We start from the raw sequence: 22,904 nt of genomic DNA on the forward strand, positions 1-22,904 counted from the left end.
TCGAACGTATCGAATGTTTTACGCTTTTATTGAAAATATATAAAAATTATTGGGTATTTTCCCATTCCATATTTTTCTCTTCTTTTTTTCCGTAGAAAATAGGCACGATTAGTGGAAGACACAGTCGATTTTGTCGTACGATTCTCGTGCGCAAAAGGTGGAAGTTCTGAAGAATACTATGTCCGACCATAAGATGGGTGAGTCGGATTGGAGGCACCGCAGAGTGTTACAGGGAAACGCGAGGCAAGGGTTAACAACATGTGCGCGGTTTTTGGAATTCCTCATGAACGATACTGATGTTTCGCCCCGCGTGCGCTTCCTCGTCGATCACTGTAACCGGCATGCCGGTGTTATCAGGCCCAACTGAATTCGTCGCTTCGGTCGACGATAATCTAAGAAGTCCCCTGCCGACATCAAGAAACACGTTTTCGATTCCGTCGTCCAGCACCACGGATGTCTCGTGGTAACCCGCGCCGATTTTCGTCGCGTACGCTCGTCCCTCCTCGGCGTCGACTTCCCGTTGCTCCTTCAAATCTGATTTATTTCCGATCACGACCATTACGATGCTCTCCTCGACGTTCTTACGAAGTTCGGTTACCCAGTCCTTAACCGCTGTGAACGTGTCGTATCGAGTCAGATCAAACACCAACAATGCGGCGTTCGCGTTCCGATAATACATCGGTGCCATCGATCTGAATTTCTCTTGTCCCGCCGTGTCCCACACCTGTAACCGATGCGATTGCACTTTACCGATAGGATCGCCCCATGGATTCATCGATTTCAATCTCTCTATCAACAGGTACAAGTAGGGTAAGGTACCCAATTACTGTGGGAGTACGGATTACTGTGTCTGTATTAATTATACTTATTTTTAGAGCATAATGAATATTAAAATAGAGATACTAAATTTTTTCAGTAACATCAGTTAATATATATGTTATATTTATATCGAGTCATACTCGTGATGAAGATTCTGAACAGAGTCTAATAAATATGTATGTTATTCATTTCCTTTAAACCGAAATAAAATTCTATTTTAGCATTGTTAATATACAGCTATTGAAGAACGTATAGGCATACAGTAGATATAAATTTTTTCCGTTTTTTAGGAAATTACAAATTACAAAAAAGTTTCAATCACTGAAACCGTAAAATAAATCGTAGCGCAAGGGATTAATATTCATTATGCTTTAAAAATAAGTATAATTAATACAGGCACAGTAATCGGTACCCCCACAGTAATAGGGTCCCTTAACCTGTATATAACGTTTCCAATAAAAACGTTTGCTTGAAATGTTCTAGGATTCGCGGTATCTGGATCAGTCCTGCTTACAAATAATACAAGAGATCAAATTGTGATAACACTGTCCAACACCAAAAAAATTTTGCAATACCTGTTGGGTGATTCTTATACACTTTGTCATTCTAAAACCAAATCCGAACGCAGAATTGCTCTATCACGCAACGTTTTCGAAAAATATTGGTTTTTGTAAAAATGCCCGATTTTGATACGAAACGACGTGTCACGCAAAAACTAAACACGCGAGAAAGTTCAAATTTGAGTCAAGAGATAGAGGGGACTCTCCTCTACATATTCATATAGTCAATTATATTTTTATGTACTTCCTAATAGTTGTAAATGGTTGTTAAAGTTTGAAAATGTGCCGACGCGGGTACTTTGTACGCTCTATTTTTGTATTTATGTGAAAAATCCTTTATCTAGCAGGAATTTACTATACAGGAATGCATTCTACAGACATTTCTGGTAAAGAAACCATTCACGAAAAGTATTTGGTTCCCTTAATGTACGAGAAGGATCAGAAAATGTTAATTGACAGCGTGTGCGCGACGCGTTCGCGCCAGACGGCCATTGCAGCCTTTTCGCGACTCGCCAGGGCCGTCGCTATGCGTAGTCGACGTTGGTACCACTCAAGTATGTCTTTGCTTACTATGCTTAATTAAATACATTTTTTTTTGTCTTTTTGGGTGCCAATCATTACAAAAGATTATAAAAATACGAGTTATATTCACATTTCATTGTGGAAATGCTTAATAAAGAAAATTGAATACAAAAACTTACCTATTTCTGATGTAAACAAATTAAAAATGTTTCCGCCTTGCTTGACGTTTGTTCCTGGTATCCCGATTTTCAATAATATGTGTCCAGCAGTAATCAGCAAGCATCCGCACATAAGTCTTTTCCTTTGTAACGTTTTTCATTGTTGAAATATCTTGATGAAAGATTAATGCTGGAATTGTATTACTTGTTTTGATTTTAAAATAATTTCGTCATGAATATAACAAAAACAGTCCGGCTGATTTATACACTTCCGCGAGATTTTATCGATTTAATATAGAGCGATCTATGTCTTAATTATTTACTTCGATCAATAAAATCGATAAAAATAGTCCCATTTACATAGTGTTTGGACTTATTTTAATCGGAAGAATCATGAATGTCCATTGGTATTACAATTACAAAAATAAGACAACAATTACTGAAAATAAAATTTTCCAGTCACCGCATTGCTGCGGTCAATTTTCTTTATTAAGCATTTCCACAATGAAATGTGAATATAACTCGTATTTTTATAATCTTTTGTAATGATTGGCACCCAAAAAGACAAAAAAAATGTATTTAATTAAGCATAGTAAGCAAAGACATACTTGAGTGGTACCAACGTCGACTACGCATAGCGACGGCCCTGGCGAGTCGCGAAAAGGCTGCAATGGCCGTCTGGCGCGAACGCGTCGCGCACACGCTGTCAATTAACATTTTCTGATCCTTCTCGTACATTAAGGGAACCAAATACTTTTCGTGAATGGTTTCTTTACCAGAAATGTCTGTAGAATGCATTCCTGTATAGTAAATTCCTGCTAGATAAAGGATTTTTCACATAAATACAAAAATAGAGCGTACAAAGTACCCGCGTCGGCACATTTTCAAACTTTAACAACCATTTACAACTATTAGGAAGTACATAAAAATATAATTGACTATATGAATATGTAGAGGAGAGTCCCCTCTATCTCTTGACTCAAATTTGAACTTTCTCGCGTGTTTAGTTTTTGCGTGACACGTCGTTTCGTATCAAAATCGGGCATTTTTACAAAAACCAAAATTTTTCGAAAACGTTGCGTGATGGAGCAATTCTACTTTCAGATTCGGTTTTAGGATGACAAAGTGTATAAGAATCACCCAACAGGTATTGCAAAACTCGAAAAAAGTTTAATTTTGTTGGACAGTGTAATCGAACGAGATTCGCGGATGGGTGTGCGTATACGTGTAAGTATGTGTGCTTGTGCTTTTGCGCGAGCGTCCGTTGTCTGTCGAAAAGAACATGTAACGTAAAGAATCGATCGAGAAAAGAATAACAGTTTATTCGAAATCTATTCACACGATTGCTTTGGCGTTTTAAGGGGGCTGGCACGGTTTGAAATCGATATACGTATGCAAGGATAAAAATCTTGACAGATTGACGCTTCAATATTACAACGAGCAGTTTAAAAGTGGTCACTTATGTTTCCTAAAAGTCCAATCTATGTCCGTTCAGAGCCCAAATTGCGAATGTCTACCTCATCGTGGAGTAATTTGTAATATTCGGCAGAAAACTGGCTTTCTGAAGCAAGTATGACGTCACAAGATGGCCGCGGCAGAGATATTCTCTTAATTTCGAGAGATTTAGTGTTCGTATCGAAAAAAAGGCTCTGGACAGACGTAGCAAAGACATGTACAAACACGGTGGTATGCATTTTTAATTGATTACTTACTTATTTAAGGCGTAAAATGTCTAGAAAAAAGGCACCATTTCGCGGTTCCGCTTACTAGCGCCACGGTCTTTCAGCGGCAAACACTGTACGTTGCGATAGAATACGGTCGATAATGCAGATCGATGGTACAGGTTTACGTATGTACGATATGTATGCTGCCGAATATTGCAAATTACTCCACGATGAGGTAAAAATTCACATTTTGGCCTCTGAACAGACCTAGATTGAACCTTTAGGAAAGACAATTGACCATTTATAAACTGTTCATTGCAATATTGAAGCGTCAGTTTGAAAAATTTCTGACCCTTGCACGTTTCACTACGCATCTCGTAACGTCACGCTAGCTTTTTCTCTCAATTTTCGTTTCTCTCTTCCGCTACTACTCAATCTTTGTTAACGATACGTCGTAGAGGCGACGTAGTTCCACACAGAAAATTTTAACGATTCCACAATTAGTTTTCCCTACTGACCGTTCGAAGACCATAGCGTGACAATCAAGGCCAAATCCGTGCCACCCCCCTTAATTTGAGCAACATTATACCTTCAACACTACTCTTGTATTTTCCACGTTCATGGTGCATGTAAAAAAATGCGCGCCTACTGTCGGATGCACTTGTTCGCACAGAATTTTCCTGATGAAACGAATGATCATACTTGTTTTTCCAACACCTGAAAAATTAATGAGTCCTGCAGTCGACGCTAGCGATAGCACAGTTATGCATAGATTCTAATGTATAGGTATATGTATATGTTCTGATCAACTTTGACGCATGTGTCGTGTGTGTATATGTGTGCGGATGCGTATGTGTGCACTCGCATACCAATTAAAAACAGTAACTTAACCTAAGTACATATCAAATTGTAAGTAGTCGCGAAACGCGACACGAGCATACAAAGTTAAAGATATAAACTCGAAAGATGAGAACAATCTCAGGAACATAATAAAAAAATATGTTCGCGAAAGTTTCGTGTTTTCAAGCACATGAATATACACGGAGTGAAATGTAAATAGGGAGAACAAAACAAAACAAAAGTAACAATCGAAGACTCGATCGGAGACTCACCTTGGGACCCTAAAGCAACAACTTTTCCCTCTACGGTTTTCATTCTTCACATACATGTAAAAATATAAAATATATGATGCATATATATATTTAGTATCGAGTGTTGACATAAGATACAATGCGAATACCGATATCAAATATCAAACGCAAAAGGACTGTGCGCATCATGAGCATTTCGCTAGTGGCACCATCCCTGGGAAAACGCGTAAACTCGTAGAGGTAACGGCTGGTAAATCACTTCACCGTTTGCTCATGGATGGCGCGCAACGAGTCTTCGCCTGTTATCGAATCGAGAGGCGTAGTTTTTCATCGAGTTGACGGATGAGCGAGAAAGCCTATGTCTATCCTTCTCTCTTTGCTACAATTACATAAATCAGTTCTTGTCGGACGCCTCCTTGCTTATCATGTTTTCGTGATTAGTATCAGGGGTTTAGAATGCGCGCAAAAAAATAGGTGGCACTAGCGTTGTCTTTCTGTCCTTGTCTTATACATAACGGGTATTGGGCGTAAAGAAAATTAGTTCGCACACCCGCCACCGCAACATAAACGACGCCGCCATGTGCTATGCGCCGTGAGCGTTCATGCCGTCTGCGCTCAGGATCTGCGCACGAAGTTGAATCGCGCGCCTTGGCAATGATCGTGTTCGGATCGTAATAACAGTATCGTTGTGAGCAAACATTCTCGAGATAATTAAGCGTTCGACGGTTCTGGATATTACACAGGTAAATCTAATGTATTAATTGATCGTTATCGATCCATAGTTTCGATTACGCTATGGAAAGTCGTTCCGAGTTCTCTGTTCTAGCCGGGCCCGTTATATTTTGGAACGTAACGGGGCTGCCAATCATCAAATGTTTCCCCAAAGGTCATTTCATAGAATTATCGAAGATAATTACGGATCGTCGAGGAATCCAATAAAATTAACCGAAAAGATTGTCTCTTGATTATCAGGCGACTGTGGTGTGGCATCGGGTCGCGGCTCAATCGAGGAATCCAAGGGGCACCCCCTCCCCCACCTCTGTACCCCTGATCACGAGATCGGAAGACAACGTGTCCGACTTCGCCAAGGAGAGGATGCGAGTACCAACACATTTGATCAATTAAACTTTATCATTTAAAATATTATTTAAAAATCGTTAAAGACAAATTGTAGAATCCACAGAGGTTTTACAACATTTCATTTGCAAACATACGAAATAATTATTTGATTTAACGAATCGTTAAAGTTGAACGAATGGATTTTAACATTAAACCTACCGGCAATTCTTTATACCTATTCCTACCGTGCTCGACCAAATTACCGATCCTTAAAAAAAGTTATTGTTAATATAATTAAACGTAGGTAATAGTCAATTTGTTGCTGAATGAATTAGTAGACGAACAACTTCCATAAAATGACGATACAAATTTATTTTTATATAATTGAAATTATATAAAAAATACTGCGATGCTCTCTCCTCGATTTACAAAATTGTACTGAGTCGTCCACCTTTGCGGTTTGGATGTATTTGCCATGAAACAGTCTTTTGACTTGGCCATGCCACATTGAGAATAGCTTTACTTTTATACTGATTGTTTAGGTTTAGAAGAGCTATTAAAATAGAAGAGCTATTTAAGTACCATATTATCTCGTGCGGTCAAATTGACCGGCCGCAATATATATATATATATTGGCTACATATATTTCTTGAAAAAAAAAACAAAATAAAACGAGAAATAAATACTGAAAAATACATTGCATACATACTTTAGGAAAAGTCGTAAAGATAAATAGCGATGTGATAATGTTGTATATACGAAATTGTACACAGAAGTTTGAAAAGGTCAAGTTTCTAGGTTTATTGTTAATATCCCTGTGTTTTTCTGTCTGTTTCCAGGACTCTACGCAGCTTTTTCTCCCCCCCCCCCCCCCCAACAGATAGCGAGAACACCTACACCAGGTGTTCCCGAGAGTAGCAACTATATTTCTTTTAGAACAGTTTTCGAGATAGTGTTACGAACAAATAAGATCGCGCTTTGAGTTAGCAATTTTCTCACAGTTTAGAATTCATATACGAGGGCTTGAAAGAGGGTGCTTGTACCGGCTATTTGGTCTCTGTAGATACATGTACAAAAGGAATTTTTACGTTTGAACATTTTTCGGAGGTTTCGTGTTTATCTTTTCGGTATTTATTTTCACAGGTAATCCACATACGTAATCAAGCTACGAAAACGCATTGATTGTTACATCTATTTCTGTGTCTCCGAGAATTTGCTTTTAATCAGAATTAAGAAACTTTGTGTTTCAAAGCGTGAGAGGGTGAGAGGGAGGGAGAGAGAGTGAGAGAGGATGGGGGGGGGGAGCGAATGACCGAACAACGGTATTGGAGGGGAAAGGATAAAGAGAAGGTATGAAGAAGACAGCTTGGTAAGAGCAGTCTTTGGATGCTGTATTTCCGTTCCTCATCAGTAGTCGATCGCGTGTCGCGATGATTTCATGGTTTGCTCGAGGTTTTGTGCAACAAATAACAAAGTAATATTATCGTTATAAATTTGATCGTGATACCGTCATGAGTCCAACAAGATGTGCTACTTTGACAAAGGAATTTTTCGTTTTACAAGCGTTATAACGTTGTCTCGACTACGAATTGGTGGGGAAGTTTTCGCGCGAAGAGAAGGATTGAATGGGTAAAGTGCGGCGTGTTAATAGCGAATCAAAAGTCGACCATGGTTCACTTTAAATTTTGAATTTGGGAAGCTCGGTAGAAAAAAAAAAGGAAGGATACGATGAGATAGGATTAGAACAGGATAGTATAGGATAGTATAGGATAGTATTCGATACGATAGGATAGGATGGCACTGGTCAACGGTAGCCGAGTATTTCGGCGAATACGACAATAATCATTGTCAAAGTCGAAAGTTACCAGATAACTTTCACTAATAACCAAAGGTGCGATGCTAGCGGTACGGTAGCGTGGATCAGCGTGCTCGCTCGCGGGAAGAAGAGAACCGGGAACGAGTTACGAGGTAACCACGCGGAGAGAGACGGTGTGCCACTTGTCTCGGTGGCCTGGTTTTACGACCCACTTTTCCACCGGACCACACTACGTTTGGACGCCTTCGCCACGCTTCGCGAGCACTTACGGTACAACGCGTTACGGGGGAGCAAGTTCGGAAATCAAATCGACGGGACAATTTTTCGGACGTTCTCGATACCTTCTTGTCCACGGGTCATAGTGAAATCGACAAAACAGGGAAGAAAGCTGTACGTTTTCTTAGTTTCTCTATTTCCGATTGACGGTTGTTTCGCGAACATATGACAGTAGTCACCATACTGCATTAGTCGAACGTAATACGTAGAACATAGGACGTAGAACGTAGAGCATAGAACGAGTGATAACCGTGGCAGGCATGCGTGGCCGCTTTTGATTTGAGAAGAATATTCACTTTTTGATTCGTTGAGGACGCGGTGGGTCGAAGAGCACGACGATGCTTCATCGGCCAGACTTTACACCGGTTAAATTGTTCTATTGTAATAAGCCGCCAACAAATGTAGGCGAGTCGCGGCAATTTCTCGATCGATATCGTTGAATCGGACATTTCGAAAAGAGTGGAGAAAGGAAGGCGGAAAGAAGGAACGATCGATCGAAGAAGAAGATCAAAGAATCACTACAAAGTTTTTAGTGTTCTGTACGGTTGTATTAAATCGAAGAAGAACGGCAACAACGACAGTCGAGTCACCGTTCACCGGTGTAGATCATCGTCGAAACAGAAAAGAGATGAGCTCGTTTGCACGCTCGCTTTTCAGCTTGCTCCTCGTTGGCTTGTATTCTTGTGCCGCTGAAAGGAAGAATGATCGGTATTTAGGGAGCTTTGGTGAGTTCACTAATCGAAGGGAAAACGACGGGCTCGTTCACGTCAAGCTTTTTAAGTATCGTAGATATCGTGAGATACATACAAACATATATACGATGCAAATATTTTTGCGAAACTGTATAACCCGTTATCCCGTTCTACCTGCACGTACCACTCGCTAATGCAATTACTCGTTTCGATTTTAGATTTAGCCGACGAGGAACCAACGATGGAAAATGAAGTCGACGCGGAAGGACAGATGAGATTTTTCGACGAGCTCGGTCGTAAGTTTCGTACGATAGTATCCCAACGAAAATGTCAACAGTAGAAATAGTACTTATCGTTAGTAAGCGTCAATATCTTTCCTCCGAGGAGGCAGCTATCAGTCTACCGTCCGTCAATTCTTATTTTAGTCGTTCGATCGTCGTCTCTGTCATTCGCATCTCTAATTATTGTCCGTTCAAGATTTTCCAAAGCGGAGGAATTAAAAAACTTTTCCTATTAAACTTGTCGGTGTTGATCAATCAATTAGTTCATTGCGACGTGAAAAAGGTTGATTTTGTCATTTCGCTCGTTGCCGACTTGGCGATTGAAATATCGGTGGGAACGTTTGGTAAATTATTTGTGATTTGTACACTTTTCACGATCAATTGTACCTAATCGAACCGGACGCGACGAGCGCAAAACAACGATAGAAGCCACTGCGGTAGACTCAATTCGAAAGAAGGAAAGAAAGAAAGGAGTAGAGGAAGACGGAGAGAGAGTGTGAGGGTGTAGGATGGAGCGAGCGAAAGAAAAGAAAAGAAAAGAAAAGAAAGCAGAAGAGAGTGAAGAAGAGAGAAGTGGGGAGCCAATGTCAGGGAAGACGCGCCGTTGTTGCGATGGGAAAGCTGATGCGGTGAAAGCCGCGAACGCAACACCTCTCTGGATGCCGGTTGAGACTCGTCAGTCAGTGAAATACTTCAATGCGTGTTAGTTCAAATGACTAAGACCGTTCGCTTGGAACTGCGACAATAAAGTGGATTTTGTACGATAATTTTTTATTAATCGTTTCACCTGCCAGCCGACTTGGACCGTCGCTCTGTGCGCACGTCGTCCTCGCCGCACGAACGGTGGTTTACGCGGTGTTCGATCAAATCGATCGCATCGTTCGATCGGACCGATCGAATCGATCGAACAGAGATAAAATGACAACGGCACGGATTGCTCGATATTTCTCTAGGATCGTCGCGAATCTGTTTAGCATGATAACGAACGAGCAAATGTGATTTTCAATGAAGTTGTACGGTTTAAAAACGAAAACCGACTTGGGAATAGTTATGGTACTAGTTGCAACGATTCGTTCGCTTCAACGTCATTCATTCGAATAATTTTAGAAGTTGGATCATGAAAGTCATCGTCACCGCGTGCATGTTCTTAATTACGATCACTGATGCATTCAATTACGATGCATACGATGACTACGATGCTGCTGTAAATTACGATCGTTCAGTTTTATCTCCTGCATCGTCTATATCCTCTGTGTCGCCTATGTCGCCTATGTCGCCACTGTCGATATACGACTTGTTTTCGAAATTGCACGCGACCAAATTGCCATTGGAAGACAGACGGGTCGAAAACTTTACGCTGTTCGCAGTTGACAATGTGCGATTCGATCAATTCGAGAAACATACATCGGCAAACTTGCGTGTACAAAATGGTCGACGACTGAGCGTAAGAAAACCTAGAGAAGTGAAAAGATTAGGGAACAGTCGAGCTTCCGTCAAGTTGGTCGAAAGAAGGAAAGACAGTGGCATCGTCTCTGTCCAAGAGATCGATGCAGCGAAGTGCTCCGATTTAATACGGAACCAACTATGGAAGGAGAATTGTGAGATTACCGAGAAATCTCGAAATATCGTTTCCGGGCTTAAAAATCAATCTTTGCGCGCGTCAACTTACTCGAATGTCAGAAGTTCGCACGGGAACGCGGCGTCATTAGCGGAGTATGCGAGTCGAACGAAACGAGTTGACGGTAGGGAACCTATGATCGAATCCGACGACGATTTCCATGAAAATCATGATTTACTATCTGGCGAGACAAACGCGCCGCAACCGAGAGAAGGAAATGGACAAAACCACGACGATGGTAATAACTTGGAAATATTTATCGATCAGCTGAAGAAGCGAGGGATCAAAGGCGATTTCGAGACGTTGCTAGCGAACAGCTATCGACAAGGAAGAAGGCGAAAATTTAACAGCCAGCAACAGGGTACCATTCTTGTCGAGGCTCTTAGAAAGAAACGAAATTATACGGGGGATCATCGTGGCAATAATAATGATCTTCAGAACAGCATAATGGATATATTGGGTAGAAGTACGTTTTCAATATATGACATTAATAACCGATAGTTTCTTTCAATTTTCAAGTTTAGTATACAATATATTTAATAATATGCCTTAAAACGTAACCGTACGCCAGACAAAATATCAAATATAGGACAAAAAACGGTGGACGGTGGACAGTGAACTGTGTACAGTGGACGGTTGACGGTGAACGGTGAACGGCGAACGGTTGTCGACAAACGGTAGATGGTAGCTGATAGACGGTAGACGGAAGACTGTAGACAAGATGCAACAGATGATAGACAAATTTACAACTTTATATTGAGAGATTTATCGCGTTCCAGCATTATCCGACACATTGAAAAAAAATAGCATTATTCCTTCGTATTTGATTCTCCTGCACGATCTCGTCATTATACGTTCTGTTAAGGATTTCACTTATGAAACCATGGTTCGAAACGAAAGCAGTCGGGCATTTATCTCAACAAACAGACCGAAAGACAGCAATACACCGCAACGCAATACGACGATGTATACGGCATAGTGTAGAGCCAAACACAACAGCACACGATGCAATGTAGCGTGGCGTAACACGAGACACGAAACACAAAACACGAAACACAAATTATTATATGCATGGGTACCTACATGCGAAGATCAATCATTTTTTGAGGTGCAGGGCCATCGACCAAATAATAAATGTGCGGCTGATTTATTTGGGTACCCTGGAACACGTCTTTCGTAAGCGAACGGAGATATTATAATTTATTTGTTGCTGTCGAAGTTGTTTGCTAACGAGGAATGTTATTACATGAGATGCACCTCTCAAAATATTTTGAAAACTTTCCAGTTGGACGAAATTCAAAATGTTTTACTCTTATGGGAAATCTGCCTATGAAAGATTCCGGCGTGGCCAGACGAATTAGACTTAGGCACTAGCGGAAGGGACCCAATTACTGTGGTGGTCCTAATTACTGTGCCTATATTAATTATATTTATTTTTAAAGCATAATGAATATTAAAAAAGAGATATTAAATTTGTGTCAGTAAAATCAGTTAACAAATCAGTTGCCTTTTTAAATATTTACTATGCTTTAAAAATAAGTATATAATTAATATATGCACAGTAATTGGTACCCCCGCAGTAATTGGGTCCCTTGGATCCCTGCGTTTCCGGTCCGCCCAGAAAAGGAAAGGAACACGTATCTACCTCTGCAAATACTATGTTTCAGTGATACCCCAAACGTGCACGTACAAAGGAGCAACCTTCGATTGTGGTCTTAGTATCAGTTGCGTTCTCGGTGGCGGCCGTCCGATTGATCTATGTGCCGGAGGATTAATTTGGAGTTGTTGCGTCGACGATGACGATATCCCTGAAAAAGTACCACGGCCGACGGTCGGGTTACTACAGAACGCTAGTAAGTGTTTCCTAATTGCATTCTTTTTTCAGTTGTTCTAATGTTACAAATCTGCGTGATCCGGTATAGCTTTTCCCCTTTTTTTTTTCGTTCTTATTAAAATCGCGTGGCTCGGCAGTCGCGCGGCGTGTAAATATTTTCTGAGAAGTAGATTCGATGTCGCAAAAGGGAAGAACACGTAACTCGCGACCTGTAACGAGGTGACAACAAACGATTGCGTTTTCTTCCTCTGGAGTGTGTGCGAAAATAAAACGGGAGAAGGAAAATGGAGACAGTGAAAGGGGCAAAAGAAAGAGAAAGGGGAACGGAGAACGCGTATCGGTGATCGGGGATCGGTGGTCGGGGAGTGGAGCTAAGGGGCCAAGGGGGGGAAAGAGAAAAGAGAAAAGTGAGAAAGGGAAAGGGAAAGGGAAATGGGAAATTGGGGAACGAAAAATGGGTACGCGTATGAGAACAAAACTGTTTAGGCGGAATCTCCTGCATGCGGACTGGGTCGTATGCGGAGATTCGAGTTGAAGAAAACAAAACAAAATACGTGAAATCGAGGTTGTTTAAACGTATAGCACTCTCACTAAACTTGGGACATCAACATCCGTACATGGACGATGATGTTCAAATCTACGAGAACGCGGCAAGGCCGGGTAAGCCGATGCACACCGGTCAGAACGAACACCGACCCCCCGGCTACGTGCACGCGGACAACGCGAACAAGCCGACAACCATTTATGAATCATCGCAGACATGGAATCACAATCGGCCGGCGTACACGAGCCGTCCGACATTTTACCATCCGACGCAGCTCGATTATCCTCAAGACGAATTCGGGGCCGATTATCCCGATGCATTGGGATTGCATACGCCGCACGAGGACGTGACGAGCTCCGTGGATTATTCCAAATATCGTGGTAATCCGCATCAAGTCGCACAGATCTAAACACTCGTATGTTGCACCAATCGTAGTTTATTTCGTCTCGAAAGCAAGCTGCTCGTAACAATTCACTTTATACCTTCACGAACGTACTCGAATCTATGCGGTTTACTACACGTACGATATGGTACGCTATAGCACGAGTACAAACGATTACTGCATAACGATATCGCAGAACGATTAACGAGCACCGGAAACAAACGTATTTGCTTTCCCTTTCTGTGTCGCTTTGCACGCTTTTTCGCGACACTATACCACCATGGTAGCGGTAGCGGTAGCGGTAGGTAGAACGAACAAGAGGTGCGGGTTGGAATATACGGATGTAGGCAGGGAGAGAGGCGAACAAACGACGCGAGACGCCGCGCGATAGGGAAGATCAGAATTGGGGGTACAACGATGCACCTCTCGAGAAGAACGATCTCTCGTCTTGTCTCGATGCTGCTGAGAAAAAGAGAGAAAAAGAGAGAAAGAGAGTAATAAAGAGAGAAGCAGAGAGAGAGAGAGAGAGAGAGAGAGAGAGAGAGAGAGCTGTCGTCGACTTCGATTACTATTGCTCGCTCGTTTCGCGCCTGAATGCGAAAGGCATTGTCTACGAATACTGTTGACGAAACAGTCTTTGTGTCACTTTCTTCTTTGCGACCGTGGCCGTGGGCACGATTCACCGTACGCGACACGCCGTTATCTTCGACACAGTATGCATATACATATATGTATGTACATATTACATATACTATATTCTACCTATACATGTATAGGTGTAACATCGTAATCCGTATAAGCAAGTGAAATTGAACGTTAAGTGTTCCCCGAATGATCTTCGGTTCTCTATGGTTTGCAGGTTGCGGCGAACTTTATACGAGAAGCAATAGAATAGTCGGCGGACACAGCTCCAGTTTCGGTAGTCATCCATGGCAGGTGAGAGTACGAATTAAGGTCAATTTACACTATACGGCACGGACTGGGACGTACCGTCAACGGAACGAACCGTCACCGGCACGACAAAACATTGAAACATGCGTTTTAAATGGAGCCGTTCACACTTGTATTGTTACGGACCGGCACGGACCTGCATGAACCGGCACGTACCGTCAACGGAACAAACTTGTTTTTGAAAGCGTTGATTATGAATTTAACGAAACTTATTATTGAATATGTCATTTTATAATTTATATTTTATACTAATATAAAATCTGTTTAGTTTGTTATTTCAACGGCGTAGCTCAGCGTACACAAACAATAGATAGGTTGTTTGTGACCGTTAAGCCACAGATTAAAAATTAATAACTTCTTTTATTGTCATTTAAAAGTTGTTTTGTTTATCATTTCGTATATTGAATTCACTATTATATGCACAGAGTTTGGCAAAGAATAACTTTTATTTCAGAGCCGGTCATGTCACCGGTTACGATACGAATAGATATACAAAAATTTTGGCACATTTATTTTTAAATATGGGTAAAGCAGTCTTTTCGAGATATTCTTCACGAGAATGCTGGGCGGTCGGGCCGGTGCCAATACGTATCTGTGCGGTGTCGGTACGATCAGCATAAACAACTCCATCTAAATGCATTAGAGAATATTTGCCGGGTCGGACACGTTACGTGTCTGTGACGGTAGTATAAATTGGGCTTTAACGTTCAGACTTTTATCGAATTGCCTCAACGTTGTATGCTGTAATATTGTAATTTTAGGCGGCGATAATCAAGTCGGGATTCCTTATGAAGAAATTGTCGTGTGGCGGCGCTTTGTTGAACAACAGATGGGTGGTGACAGCGGCTCATTGCGTCGCAACGTTAGTATTTCGATTAACGACCAGACGAGCATGCGTCGCGTCGCGACCATTCCAACGATTCACTTTTTTCTCTGTTTGCTTGTATCGTACACAGAACACCGAACAGCAACTTGAAGGTACGTCTCGGCGAATGGGACGTGAGGGACGCGTCGGAACGTTTGTTACACGAAGAATTTAATATCGAGAGGAAGGAGGTAGGTGGCCCACGGCTTTCAGAGCCGCGAATCACGCAAATGTATAATGTAGTCTCGTCCGGCAAGCCTTGCGGCGGGCAAGGGCGCCCGCCGATGATCGCGGGCATAGCTGAGGCAATGTGACGTCAGCGTGAAAAATATTGTCATAGGCTGAACCATCGAAAGGGGAGGCGCGGTTCGTTGCCCGCCAAGTCGCTTATGCCCAGGAAACCAAATTCTTTGCACGCACGGGCGATAGCTGAACGGGACTGCTATAATGTATACAGTGATTTCTCTATATATGTCACGAAAGCCTGGATGATAAACATGGTGGAATTATCCCCACTACCGCGGTGTGTACCCGTGAAGGGCCCCGAAGCTGGAGAGGCTTCGGACGCCGAGGAATGTAAACATAACACGGGTAGGGTATGTCTCCTGGACGATGCACGACTCTAGCAAGATCCGTGTTGTTGGCATATATCGCGAATTCACTGTATATAGAAATCCTGATAGAAATCGTTGCATTCTCAATGCGCCGACGATCGGTTTCCATTGAAAATTACAGGTGCACCCGCAGTACTCGCCGAGCGATTTTCGGAATGACGTGGCGCTGGTAAAACTGTCGAGGACGGTAGCGTTCAAACAACACATCGTCCCTGTGTGTTTGCCAGCGAAAAATTTGAAACTTTCTGGACGCACCGCAACCGTCGCTGGTTGGGGTAGGACCAGGCACGGTCAAAGCTCCGTACCGAACGTACTTCAAGAAGTTGACGTAGAAGTATGTAGAGAAGCTGTCTGTTTGCACGTGTTCGCACCCGTTCCCCTTCGCGGCGGCTCGCCATTGATTCAACGTGATTGAATTTTAGGTGATTCCTAACGAAAGATGCCAAAGGTGGTTCAGAGCAGCCGGAAGGCGAGAAACCATTCACGATGTGTTCCTATGTGCCGGTTACAAGGAGGGGGGACGAGATTCTTGCCAGGTACGTGAACCCCGCGTTCTCGCGAGCTACGCATTGGTTAATCGCATTCGATAAATATAAATACATGTTGAAACAGGGTGATTCTGGCGGTCCGCTGACCATGTCCGTCGAGGGAAGACACGTACTGATCGGTCTTGTATCGTGGGGCATTGGATGCGGTCGCGAACACTTACCCGGCGTATATACGAATATTCAAAAATTCGTACCATGGATCGACAAGGTGATGAGTTAGGCAATTCAATCGTTTACGATGAATGATACGGAGACGAACGATACAAAAAGGCTACACTTTTTGAGATAATATTAGGACTCAGCAAGAATGAAACACGCATATCGAATCTGTACACATGCCTACCAAAGTTTACCGCTATATGTATATTACGTTATATTAGGTTTATGTTATATTATACTATACTATACTATATTATACATATACTATACTACATTATGCATATACATATAATAGCCTCTATGCAACGATTTATCTGTTCGAATTTTCGAATCGACATTTTCTATGACGTTGTCTATTTGTCGTCCTAACATGTACATGCGCGTACATGTGTATTGAAATTGTAGACGGCTGAAACACGTACTTACGCGTGTGTATACGACGCGATGTATGTGTGCCGTATCCTCGCGAACAAGATCGTCTCATATACGCATACGGTATGACATACATAATACATGGTATTTTGTCGGAGTGATATTCGTTAGACTTGTGTAGATTCTAAGAGGTATTTTAGCATAGACACGAAAAAATCCGACGAACGGTATTGTGGCATTGCATTATACCGTCGTTTAGTGTTATTTACAATTTTACAGTAAAGAATTTTATAAAATGAATCGAGACGCTTTATTGACAACTTGCTTTGTTATGTACCTACGTTATCGAAGAAAATTTCCCCGATTATCGGCAACCGATGTAATCACGAATGTTCGCTAGCTTACTATGCATATGTCGTGTATACTCGTTAGAACCGTAAATAGAATAATATTTTACGGATTTTCGAGTGAATTAGGAAGAAGAGAGAAAGAAATCGGCCTTACTGGTGGGATACTTCAAATGTTGAGCGATATTGAGAATCGAAGAAAGGAAGAGAGCAGATCATCTATCGTATAGGTGTTTTGACCTAGAGAGAATAGAAAAGTCAAATACAGGGCACTGTTGGAACTACGGTAGTTCGAACAATGCCTACTCGGGACGTATGATACGTTTGTCGAATTAAATGTGGTGAACGAGTTTTCGTCGAACGCGCGATAAAATCGAGCAGATTGTTGTAGGTATAATTACTTTATCGTAGAGGTAAATATAATCCGCGAATAGATGAATGACTCGGATGCGAGACGATTGAGTGTGCACATAGAATGTATGTACCTTATACGATACGATACGAAGCCAATATTACGTTCGTAAAGAGTTTCAGTTCTGAAACGTGTCGGTCCGCATAGCACATTTTCCTTTGTTTACTTCGTAATCGGTAGTAAGCGAGTGTTTATAAAATCGATTGAAAGGTGTAATAGCATTGCTATAGCGTGCGCGAAGTTAAGACCGTTGATAATGGCCAACGATGATAGTCAAGAAGACAAGTTGGTTGCTCTGCGGCTGTATGAATGGTTGAATGGTTGGACAAACGGGTGGGGTATTGGATATCCGGTAACCGTGACTGTGAGAAGCATGGAATCCCACTCTTGCTGTTGGCGAAGACTCGGTGGCAGCCAAGGGGTAAAGTGCAAGAAAGATGGTCGGTGCACAGACGGAAGAGAAGCTGCGGATAACAAGGTGGGAGACGACGTGGTGCGAGAGGGAAAAGACGAGAGGGCGAACGAGGGAACGTGCTATGTATAATACTGGCGGTGATGGTGGTGATAGAGGCGGTGGTGATGGAGGCGGTGGAGGTGGAGGTGGATGGTGGTGGTGGTGGCGCCGGTGGTGGTGGTGGTGGTAGTGGTAGTGGTAGTGGTAGCGGTGGTGGTGGTGGTGGTGGTGGTGGTAGTAGTGGTGGTGGTGGAAGTGAAGGTGGTGGCAACGGCAACGGTAACAGAGAAAGAGGGGAAGTACGGGAAGGGAACAGGTGAAACGTTGAAACGGAGGCGCGCAGGGTAAGTTGCTAATTAGAGCCAGATTAAACGCTTGTCTGGGGAACCATTTTCGTTGCCGTTCCTCGCCGTTCTCCGAAGAGGATGAGTGCGAAGAGCCAGTCGTGCCTCGGAAGAGTGGGGGCTGAAAAAAGGCGAGCAGCCAAGGGTGGCTAAAGTTGCAACAGAGAGGGGATAACTCGACTCCGGTTGGAGGCAGGACCGAGCTTAATGAAAAGTGTTTGCCCCGTAAAAGTTAAGATTAATTGGCGCTCGGGGGGTGGTTACCGCGGTAATCAGCCGAAGCCAGTGGTTTTCAAACCTGACGTACTTGCTAGAAACTGCCACCTTCCTCTTTCACGTTGTTTTCTCTATTTCCCCTTCTGATTACTTTTCATTGTTCTACGTTCCATTATCGATCAGTTTTTCATTATTCTTTATTTACTTGGTTCTGCCGAAGGATTGCCATTACGGTAGTAAGTGTTTTCTATCCTCGACAGACCTAGAAAATTGCACTGATCGTATCTATATACATTTATATTCGTACTTATTATGTAAACATCTCTATACATTTATATTTCAATTTATATTACAACAAATAGTGTACTGTACGTAAGTGCGTTTACATACGTATGAATACTTTCACGGTCTATTTTCTTTGTGTCGTTAACGGTTTCGTTAAATATGGACAATCGCGTATAGTCGAAGCATCTGTGTATCGTTAAATTTGTACATGATAGCGTAGATCGTTGCGTGCATAAGCGTTCCGGATCACCGGTTGATTACCTTCATCTGAATTCTATCGCTTTCAATTTCGGTTGAGCATTGCTGGAACGAGAGGTTAATTTCGCGACACCCAGTTTCATTAACAACGCTATTAAAAGTAATGGCCGATAAGGGCCAAACTCGGCAATACGGCCGCGTAGGGGCCAGAAGATTTTAATTACAGCATCGACTTGGAGCTCTGGGCAGAATGATAGGTAAGACCGAAAGTGGCAAAAGACACAGGGAGTTACACGTAACGAGTAGTCGTGTCGCGTCGCGCGTCGCTTCGTATCGTGTCGCGTCGACAGGAAAAGAAGACAACGATGGAGAGAATCGAGCGGAGACCATAAGAAAGTAATGAAAGTGGTAGACGGCCGACTCAAAGCGTACACCTTAAGATTAGTGTGAAAAAAACAATGAAGTCTGGAATCGTAATTGGATAATTTCGAAAGTAACCTCCTAACCAAAATTTTTCTAGTTTAAAATTAGATCGTGCACGAAACATATTAATCAAGCCAAACTAATTAATGTCGAATAATCGAGCCAAGCCAAAGAATCGAGCAGGTGGGACGCAGATAAAATACGATTAACAATATATTTACATATACACGAGGCAATGCCAAATCAATCCATGACACCAATTACGATTTATCTATGGGTGGCGATATCCAATCGAGGCATTGATCGAACTGCCTTATCCCTAACAATAAGATAAGAGCGGATAAATTAACCATCAAATCGTTAATTACTTTCAAGTATGGATAACAAGACTTTAGACGGTGTACGTTCTAAATCCTTATCGCCGAAATTGTAAATATCAACCGATTTGTCAATTAGAATGACCAATCACGTAATTTTCGAAATTGAACTTTGTAACCGAATCAAGCAGAATTTTGTAAGTGGCCTTATTACATTTTACGCATGCGTGGGAATCTTTGTACGGAATTGTGTGCGAAGAATTATAAGAAAAATTAACGTTTGCATCTCCTAATTCCGCTATCGTAGTCGCGCGAGACCGATTTAACGTAAAATTACTGAATGCTTCTCGGCGAGTTTGCTTTAAATACCTATGCTTGACCTGGAAACGAAATCCACACAAAGGTGAAAGGAAAATAAGCTTCGGTTATCGTGACGAAGCATAATCACCGGTTGAAAACCTCTTATATTTACACGGCTGTCAAAGATGAAAAGGGGATATCTACAAGCTCATATTAACTATCATAGGTACCTATACTTATCCGTATACATACAGCTATGCTTACGGCAACGAAAAATCGATGCGAAACAATCTGTCATACGTACAAACGTACAAACTTAAATCAAAATATTTAGATTCATTCTTGTTTTATCGATCAAAATAATATGTAGTCTTGAAAATTTGGAGAAATTGTCAACGCGATGATACCGGATTGATTTCGACGATAAACCGAACGGTCGTCGCGACGCGACGTACGTCATCATGGTATATTAGTCTCTGGAAAAAATAGGACAATCGTGCATCGCTAAGAGAGAAAAAAGGGAGAGAAGAAGAGAACGAAAGAGGGGAAGAGTTGTATTAGAAGAGTGGTTTGAAATTTTTCTTCCACGAATGCGTTGAACGTGCTTCGATCCTTAAGTAAATAAGGTGCTCCCGGTGTATTATTTGGTTAAAAAGCGGTGACCAGCGAACTTGTACCGTTTACCTTCGGCTCATTCCCGTCGTGCCACATTCGAATTCGAAGCTCGGAGTAAGCGTAGAGACGCGCAGAAATCTCTGAGAATCGCCAGGGCTGTAAAAATAGTAACGAGTTCAAACGGCGATTCCGAAATGGGGAACGGAGTTTCGGAAAATACGAGCAATTAACGTGCATGTCTTTTTCTGATACTCGAGACTTTCGTAGAGACGAAAACGATATTTGAAAAAATTCGATACGCTCGACTAGATACTTTAAAAAGCAAAGAGAGTTTATCGGTAGGATAAGCAAATGCGTGGTAGGACTGATATAATATATCGTGCACGACAACCGATAACAGACCGATTACTCGAAAACTGGGCGTGATGCCTATTACGCGGCTATTAGCTGCCCGATAAAACGCTAGATAGGTACGTATGCAGGTATATCGTCGCTATTCCGTCGTTTTTCCTTCGAGGTGTACCGACGGATGGTCCAATTCGGAAGAAAATATGCTTGTGTGTACGTGCATATGCCATGCTGGTCTTAACAAAGAAACTAAATTCACTACATCGTGATTTATCGAGGATGCAAGCATTGTTAAAAGGGATCGGTAATATTCGAATAAATCGGTTTATGTGAAACTCAGAAGAACGTGTCAGCCTGCAGTTGTTTCTACTGGGGTTTATGAATCAAGAGCGACGAAAAAATAAGGACCGCGAGTAGGAAACCACGAAGGTATCATCGGCAGACCAACATCGGTTATTCTGATTATTCGTGGACGGCGGCCAACTACCCTCGCATTACCCGTACGTCGAAACGAAAGTTGGCTGCATCCCTCCACTCCTCGAGTTTCGCGAAGAGTCACGTGGCTTCGACTGCATATCCGTTCTCCTTAGCGCGCGTTTCATGCTCGTCGCAGGATTGGAGGATTCTCGTCGCCGATGGGGGAAGTGGTGCTGTCTCTGTTCGGTACCAGGTGACGTCTCCTGCTCGGCGAGTGGTCCCCGTCCTCGTTCTCGTTCTCGTTCTCGTTCTCGTTCTCGTTCTCGTTCTCGTACTCCGGAGTCGATGCTCCTTTTTCAACTGGTTTCTTCTCTCGCTCGATGATCCTTCCCCATCCGCCCGAAACCCTCTCTAATATCCTGGCCACGCTCCTTCTTTGTCGAGCGCGTAGAGTACGGGGATCTGAGTGTCTCTCTGTCTCTCGCGCGCGCGCGCGCGTATAGAAAGGACAGTATGCAACGAGATCCTAATTTCGTACTGCGGAAATTCGTCGCCCGGGGCTCGAAGTTTCGTGATCGGTGATCGGTGATCGGTGCTCGGTGCTTGGTGCTCGAGGAGCGTGACTCTCGTGCCTCTCGCGCCTCTCCAGGCTCGACAACTCTCGACAGCTCGACGCCTCGACGTTCGGGAATCCGGAATGCGGAATCGGGAATCCGGAATCGGGAATTGGGAATCGGGACTTGGAACGCGGAACGGGGAGATTTGGGATTCTGGATTCAGCATTCGGTGAATGGGGGAACAAAGGGGGTGCCGTAGGCGTGGCAGAATCGCAAGGTTCGCCGTGATAGGCGTGGCAGAATCGACTGACCGCGGAAACGCGGTAGCAGAGGGGAGCGGTTTCCCCGTTACGTACACGCGGTTCCTTGCGACGTCACTTTGCGGCGCGGCGTCGGGTTAATCGCTCGTATCGCCACGAAATCGAAACGGACGCTCGATTATCTGTCGCAGAAAAACATATTGCTCTCTGTCCGAATAGATTTCGGTATCGGGTAAATTGTTTGATCGTTGCTCGTACCTGTGCGTCTCGATCAAGAGTTTTGATTTTTCGTTGAATCGGCTTTTCGATCGCGATCGGGGTCTAGTGGTCGAACTGTCGTACGGTCGGGTAGACAGACGGACGGACGAACGAACGGGCGATCGGTCGATCGATCGTGTCCCGTGGATTGATCGCGAGTCGATGGGCCACCGGTTCGCCAGCAGCGATCAATCATCGATCGCGTTACATTGTCTATCGGTACTAGAAAACGTTTATCTGCAGGTAATCGGTTCTGTCCGCGTCCGCTAAAAGAGCGATTGAAATTCCAAGTGGCATAATTAGTTTGAAAGTTGGTTGATGTGTTTCG

General features: G+C 42.8%; 2 protein-coding genes across 4 annotated transcripts; one reads left to right on the top strand and one right to left on the bottom strand.

Moving 5' to 3' along the window:
- Positions 1-9: 9 nt before the first annotated feature.
- Positions 10-5,018, bottom strand: LOC143354830 (uncharacterized). Its single transcript, XM_076789195.1, has 3 exons — positions 4,836-5,018; positions 4,313-4,440; positions 10-724 (listed from the first exon to the last, which is right to left on the bottom strand). The coding sequence occupies exons 1-3, from the start codon at positions 4,876-4,878 to the stop codon at positions 251-253; spliced, it is 645 nt and encodes a 214-aa protein (XP_076645310.1). The 5' UTR covers positions 4,879-5,018; the 3' UTR covers positions 10-250.
- A 2,198-nt stretch (positions 5,019-7,216) lies between these two features.
- LOC143357927 (serine proteinase stubble) lies at positions 7,217-17,036 on the top strand. Of its 3 annotated transcripts, XM_076794771.1 has the most exons (9): positions 7,217-7,223; positions 8,876-8,953; positions 12,224-12,409; positions 14,176-14,252; positions 15,029-15,129; positions 15,224-15,323; positions 15,868-16,080; positions 16,169-16,282; positions 16,359-17,036. In XM_076794771.1, the coding sequence occupies exons 2-9, from the start codon at positions 8,899-8,901 to the stop codon at positions 16,512-16,514; spliced, it is 1,002 nt and encodes a 333-aa protein (XP_076650886.1). In that variant the 5' UTR covers positions 7,217-7,223; positions 8,876-8,898; the 3' UTR covers positions 16,515-17,036. The 3 variants fall into 3 exon arrangements, with proteins under 3 accessions (XP_076650886.1, XP_076650975.1, XP_076650798.1); XM_076794860.1 differs by lacking the exons at positions 7,217-7,223; positions 8,876-8,953 and adding an exon at positions 10,884-11,022; XM_076794683.1 differs by lacking the exons at positions 7,217-7,223; positions 8,876-8,953; positions 12,224-12,409 and adding an exon at positions 12,834-13,314.
- The last annotated feature ends 5,868 nt before the right edge of the window (positions 17,037-22,904 follow it).

Source organism: Halictus rubicundus, chromosome 1 (assembly GCF_050948215.1).
Source record: "Halictus rubicundus isolate RS-2024b chromosome 1, iyHalRubi1_principal, whole genome shotgun sequence".
NCBI classification, from domain to species: Eukaryota; Metazoa; Arthropoda; class Insecta; order Hymenoptera; family Halictidae; genus Halictus; species Halictus rubicundus.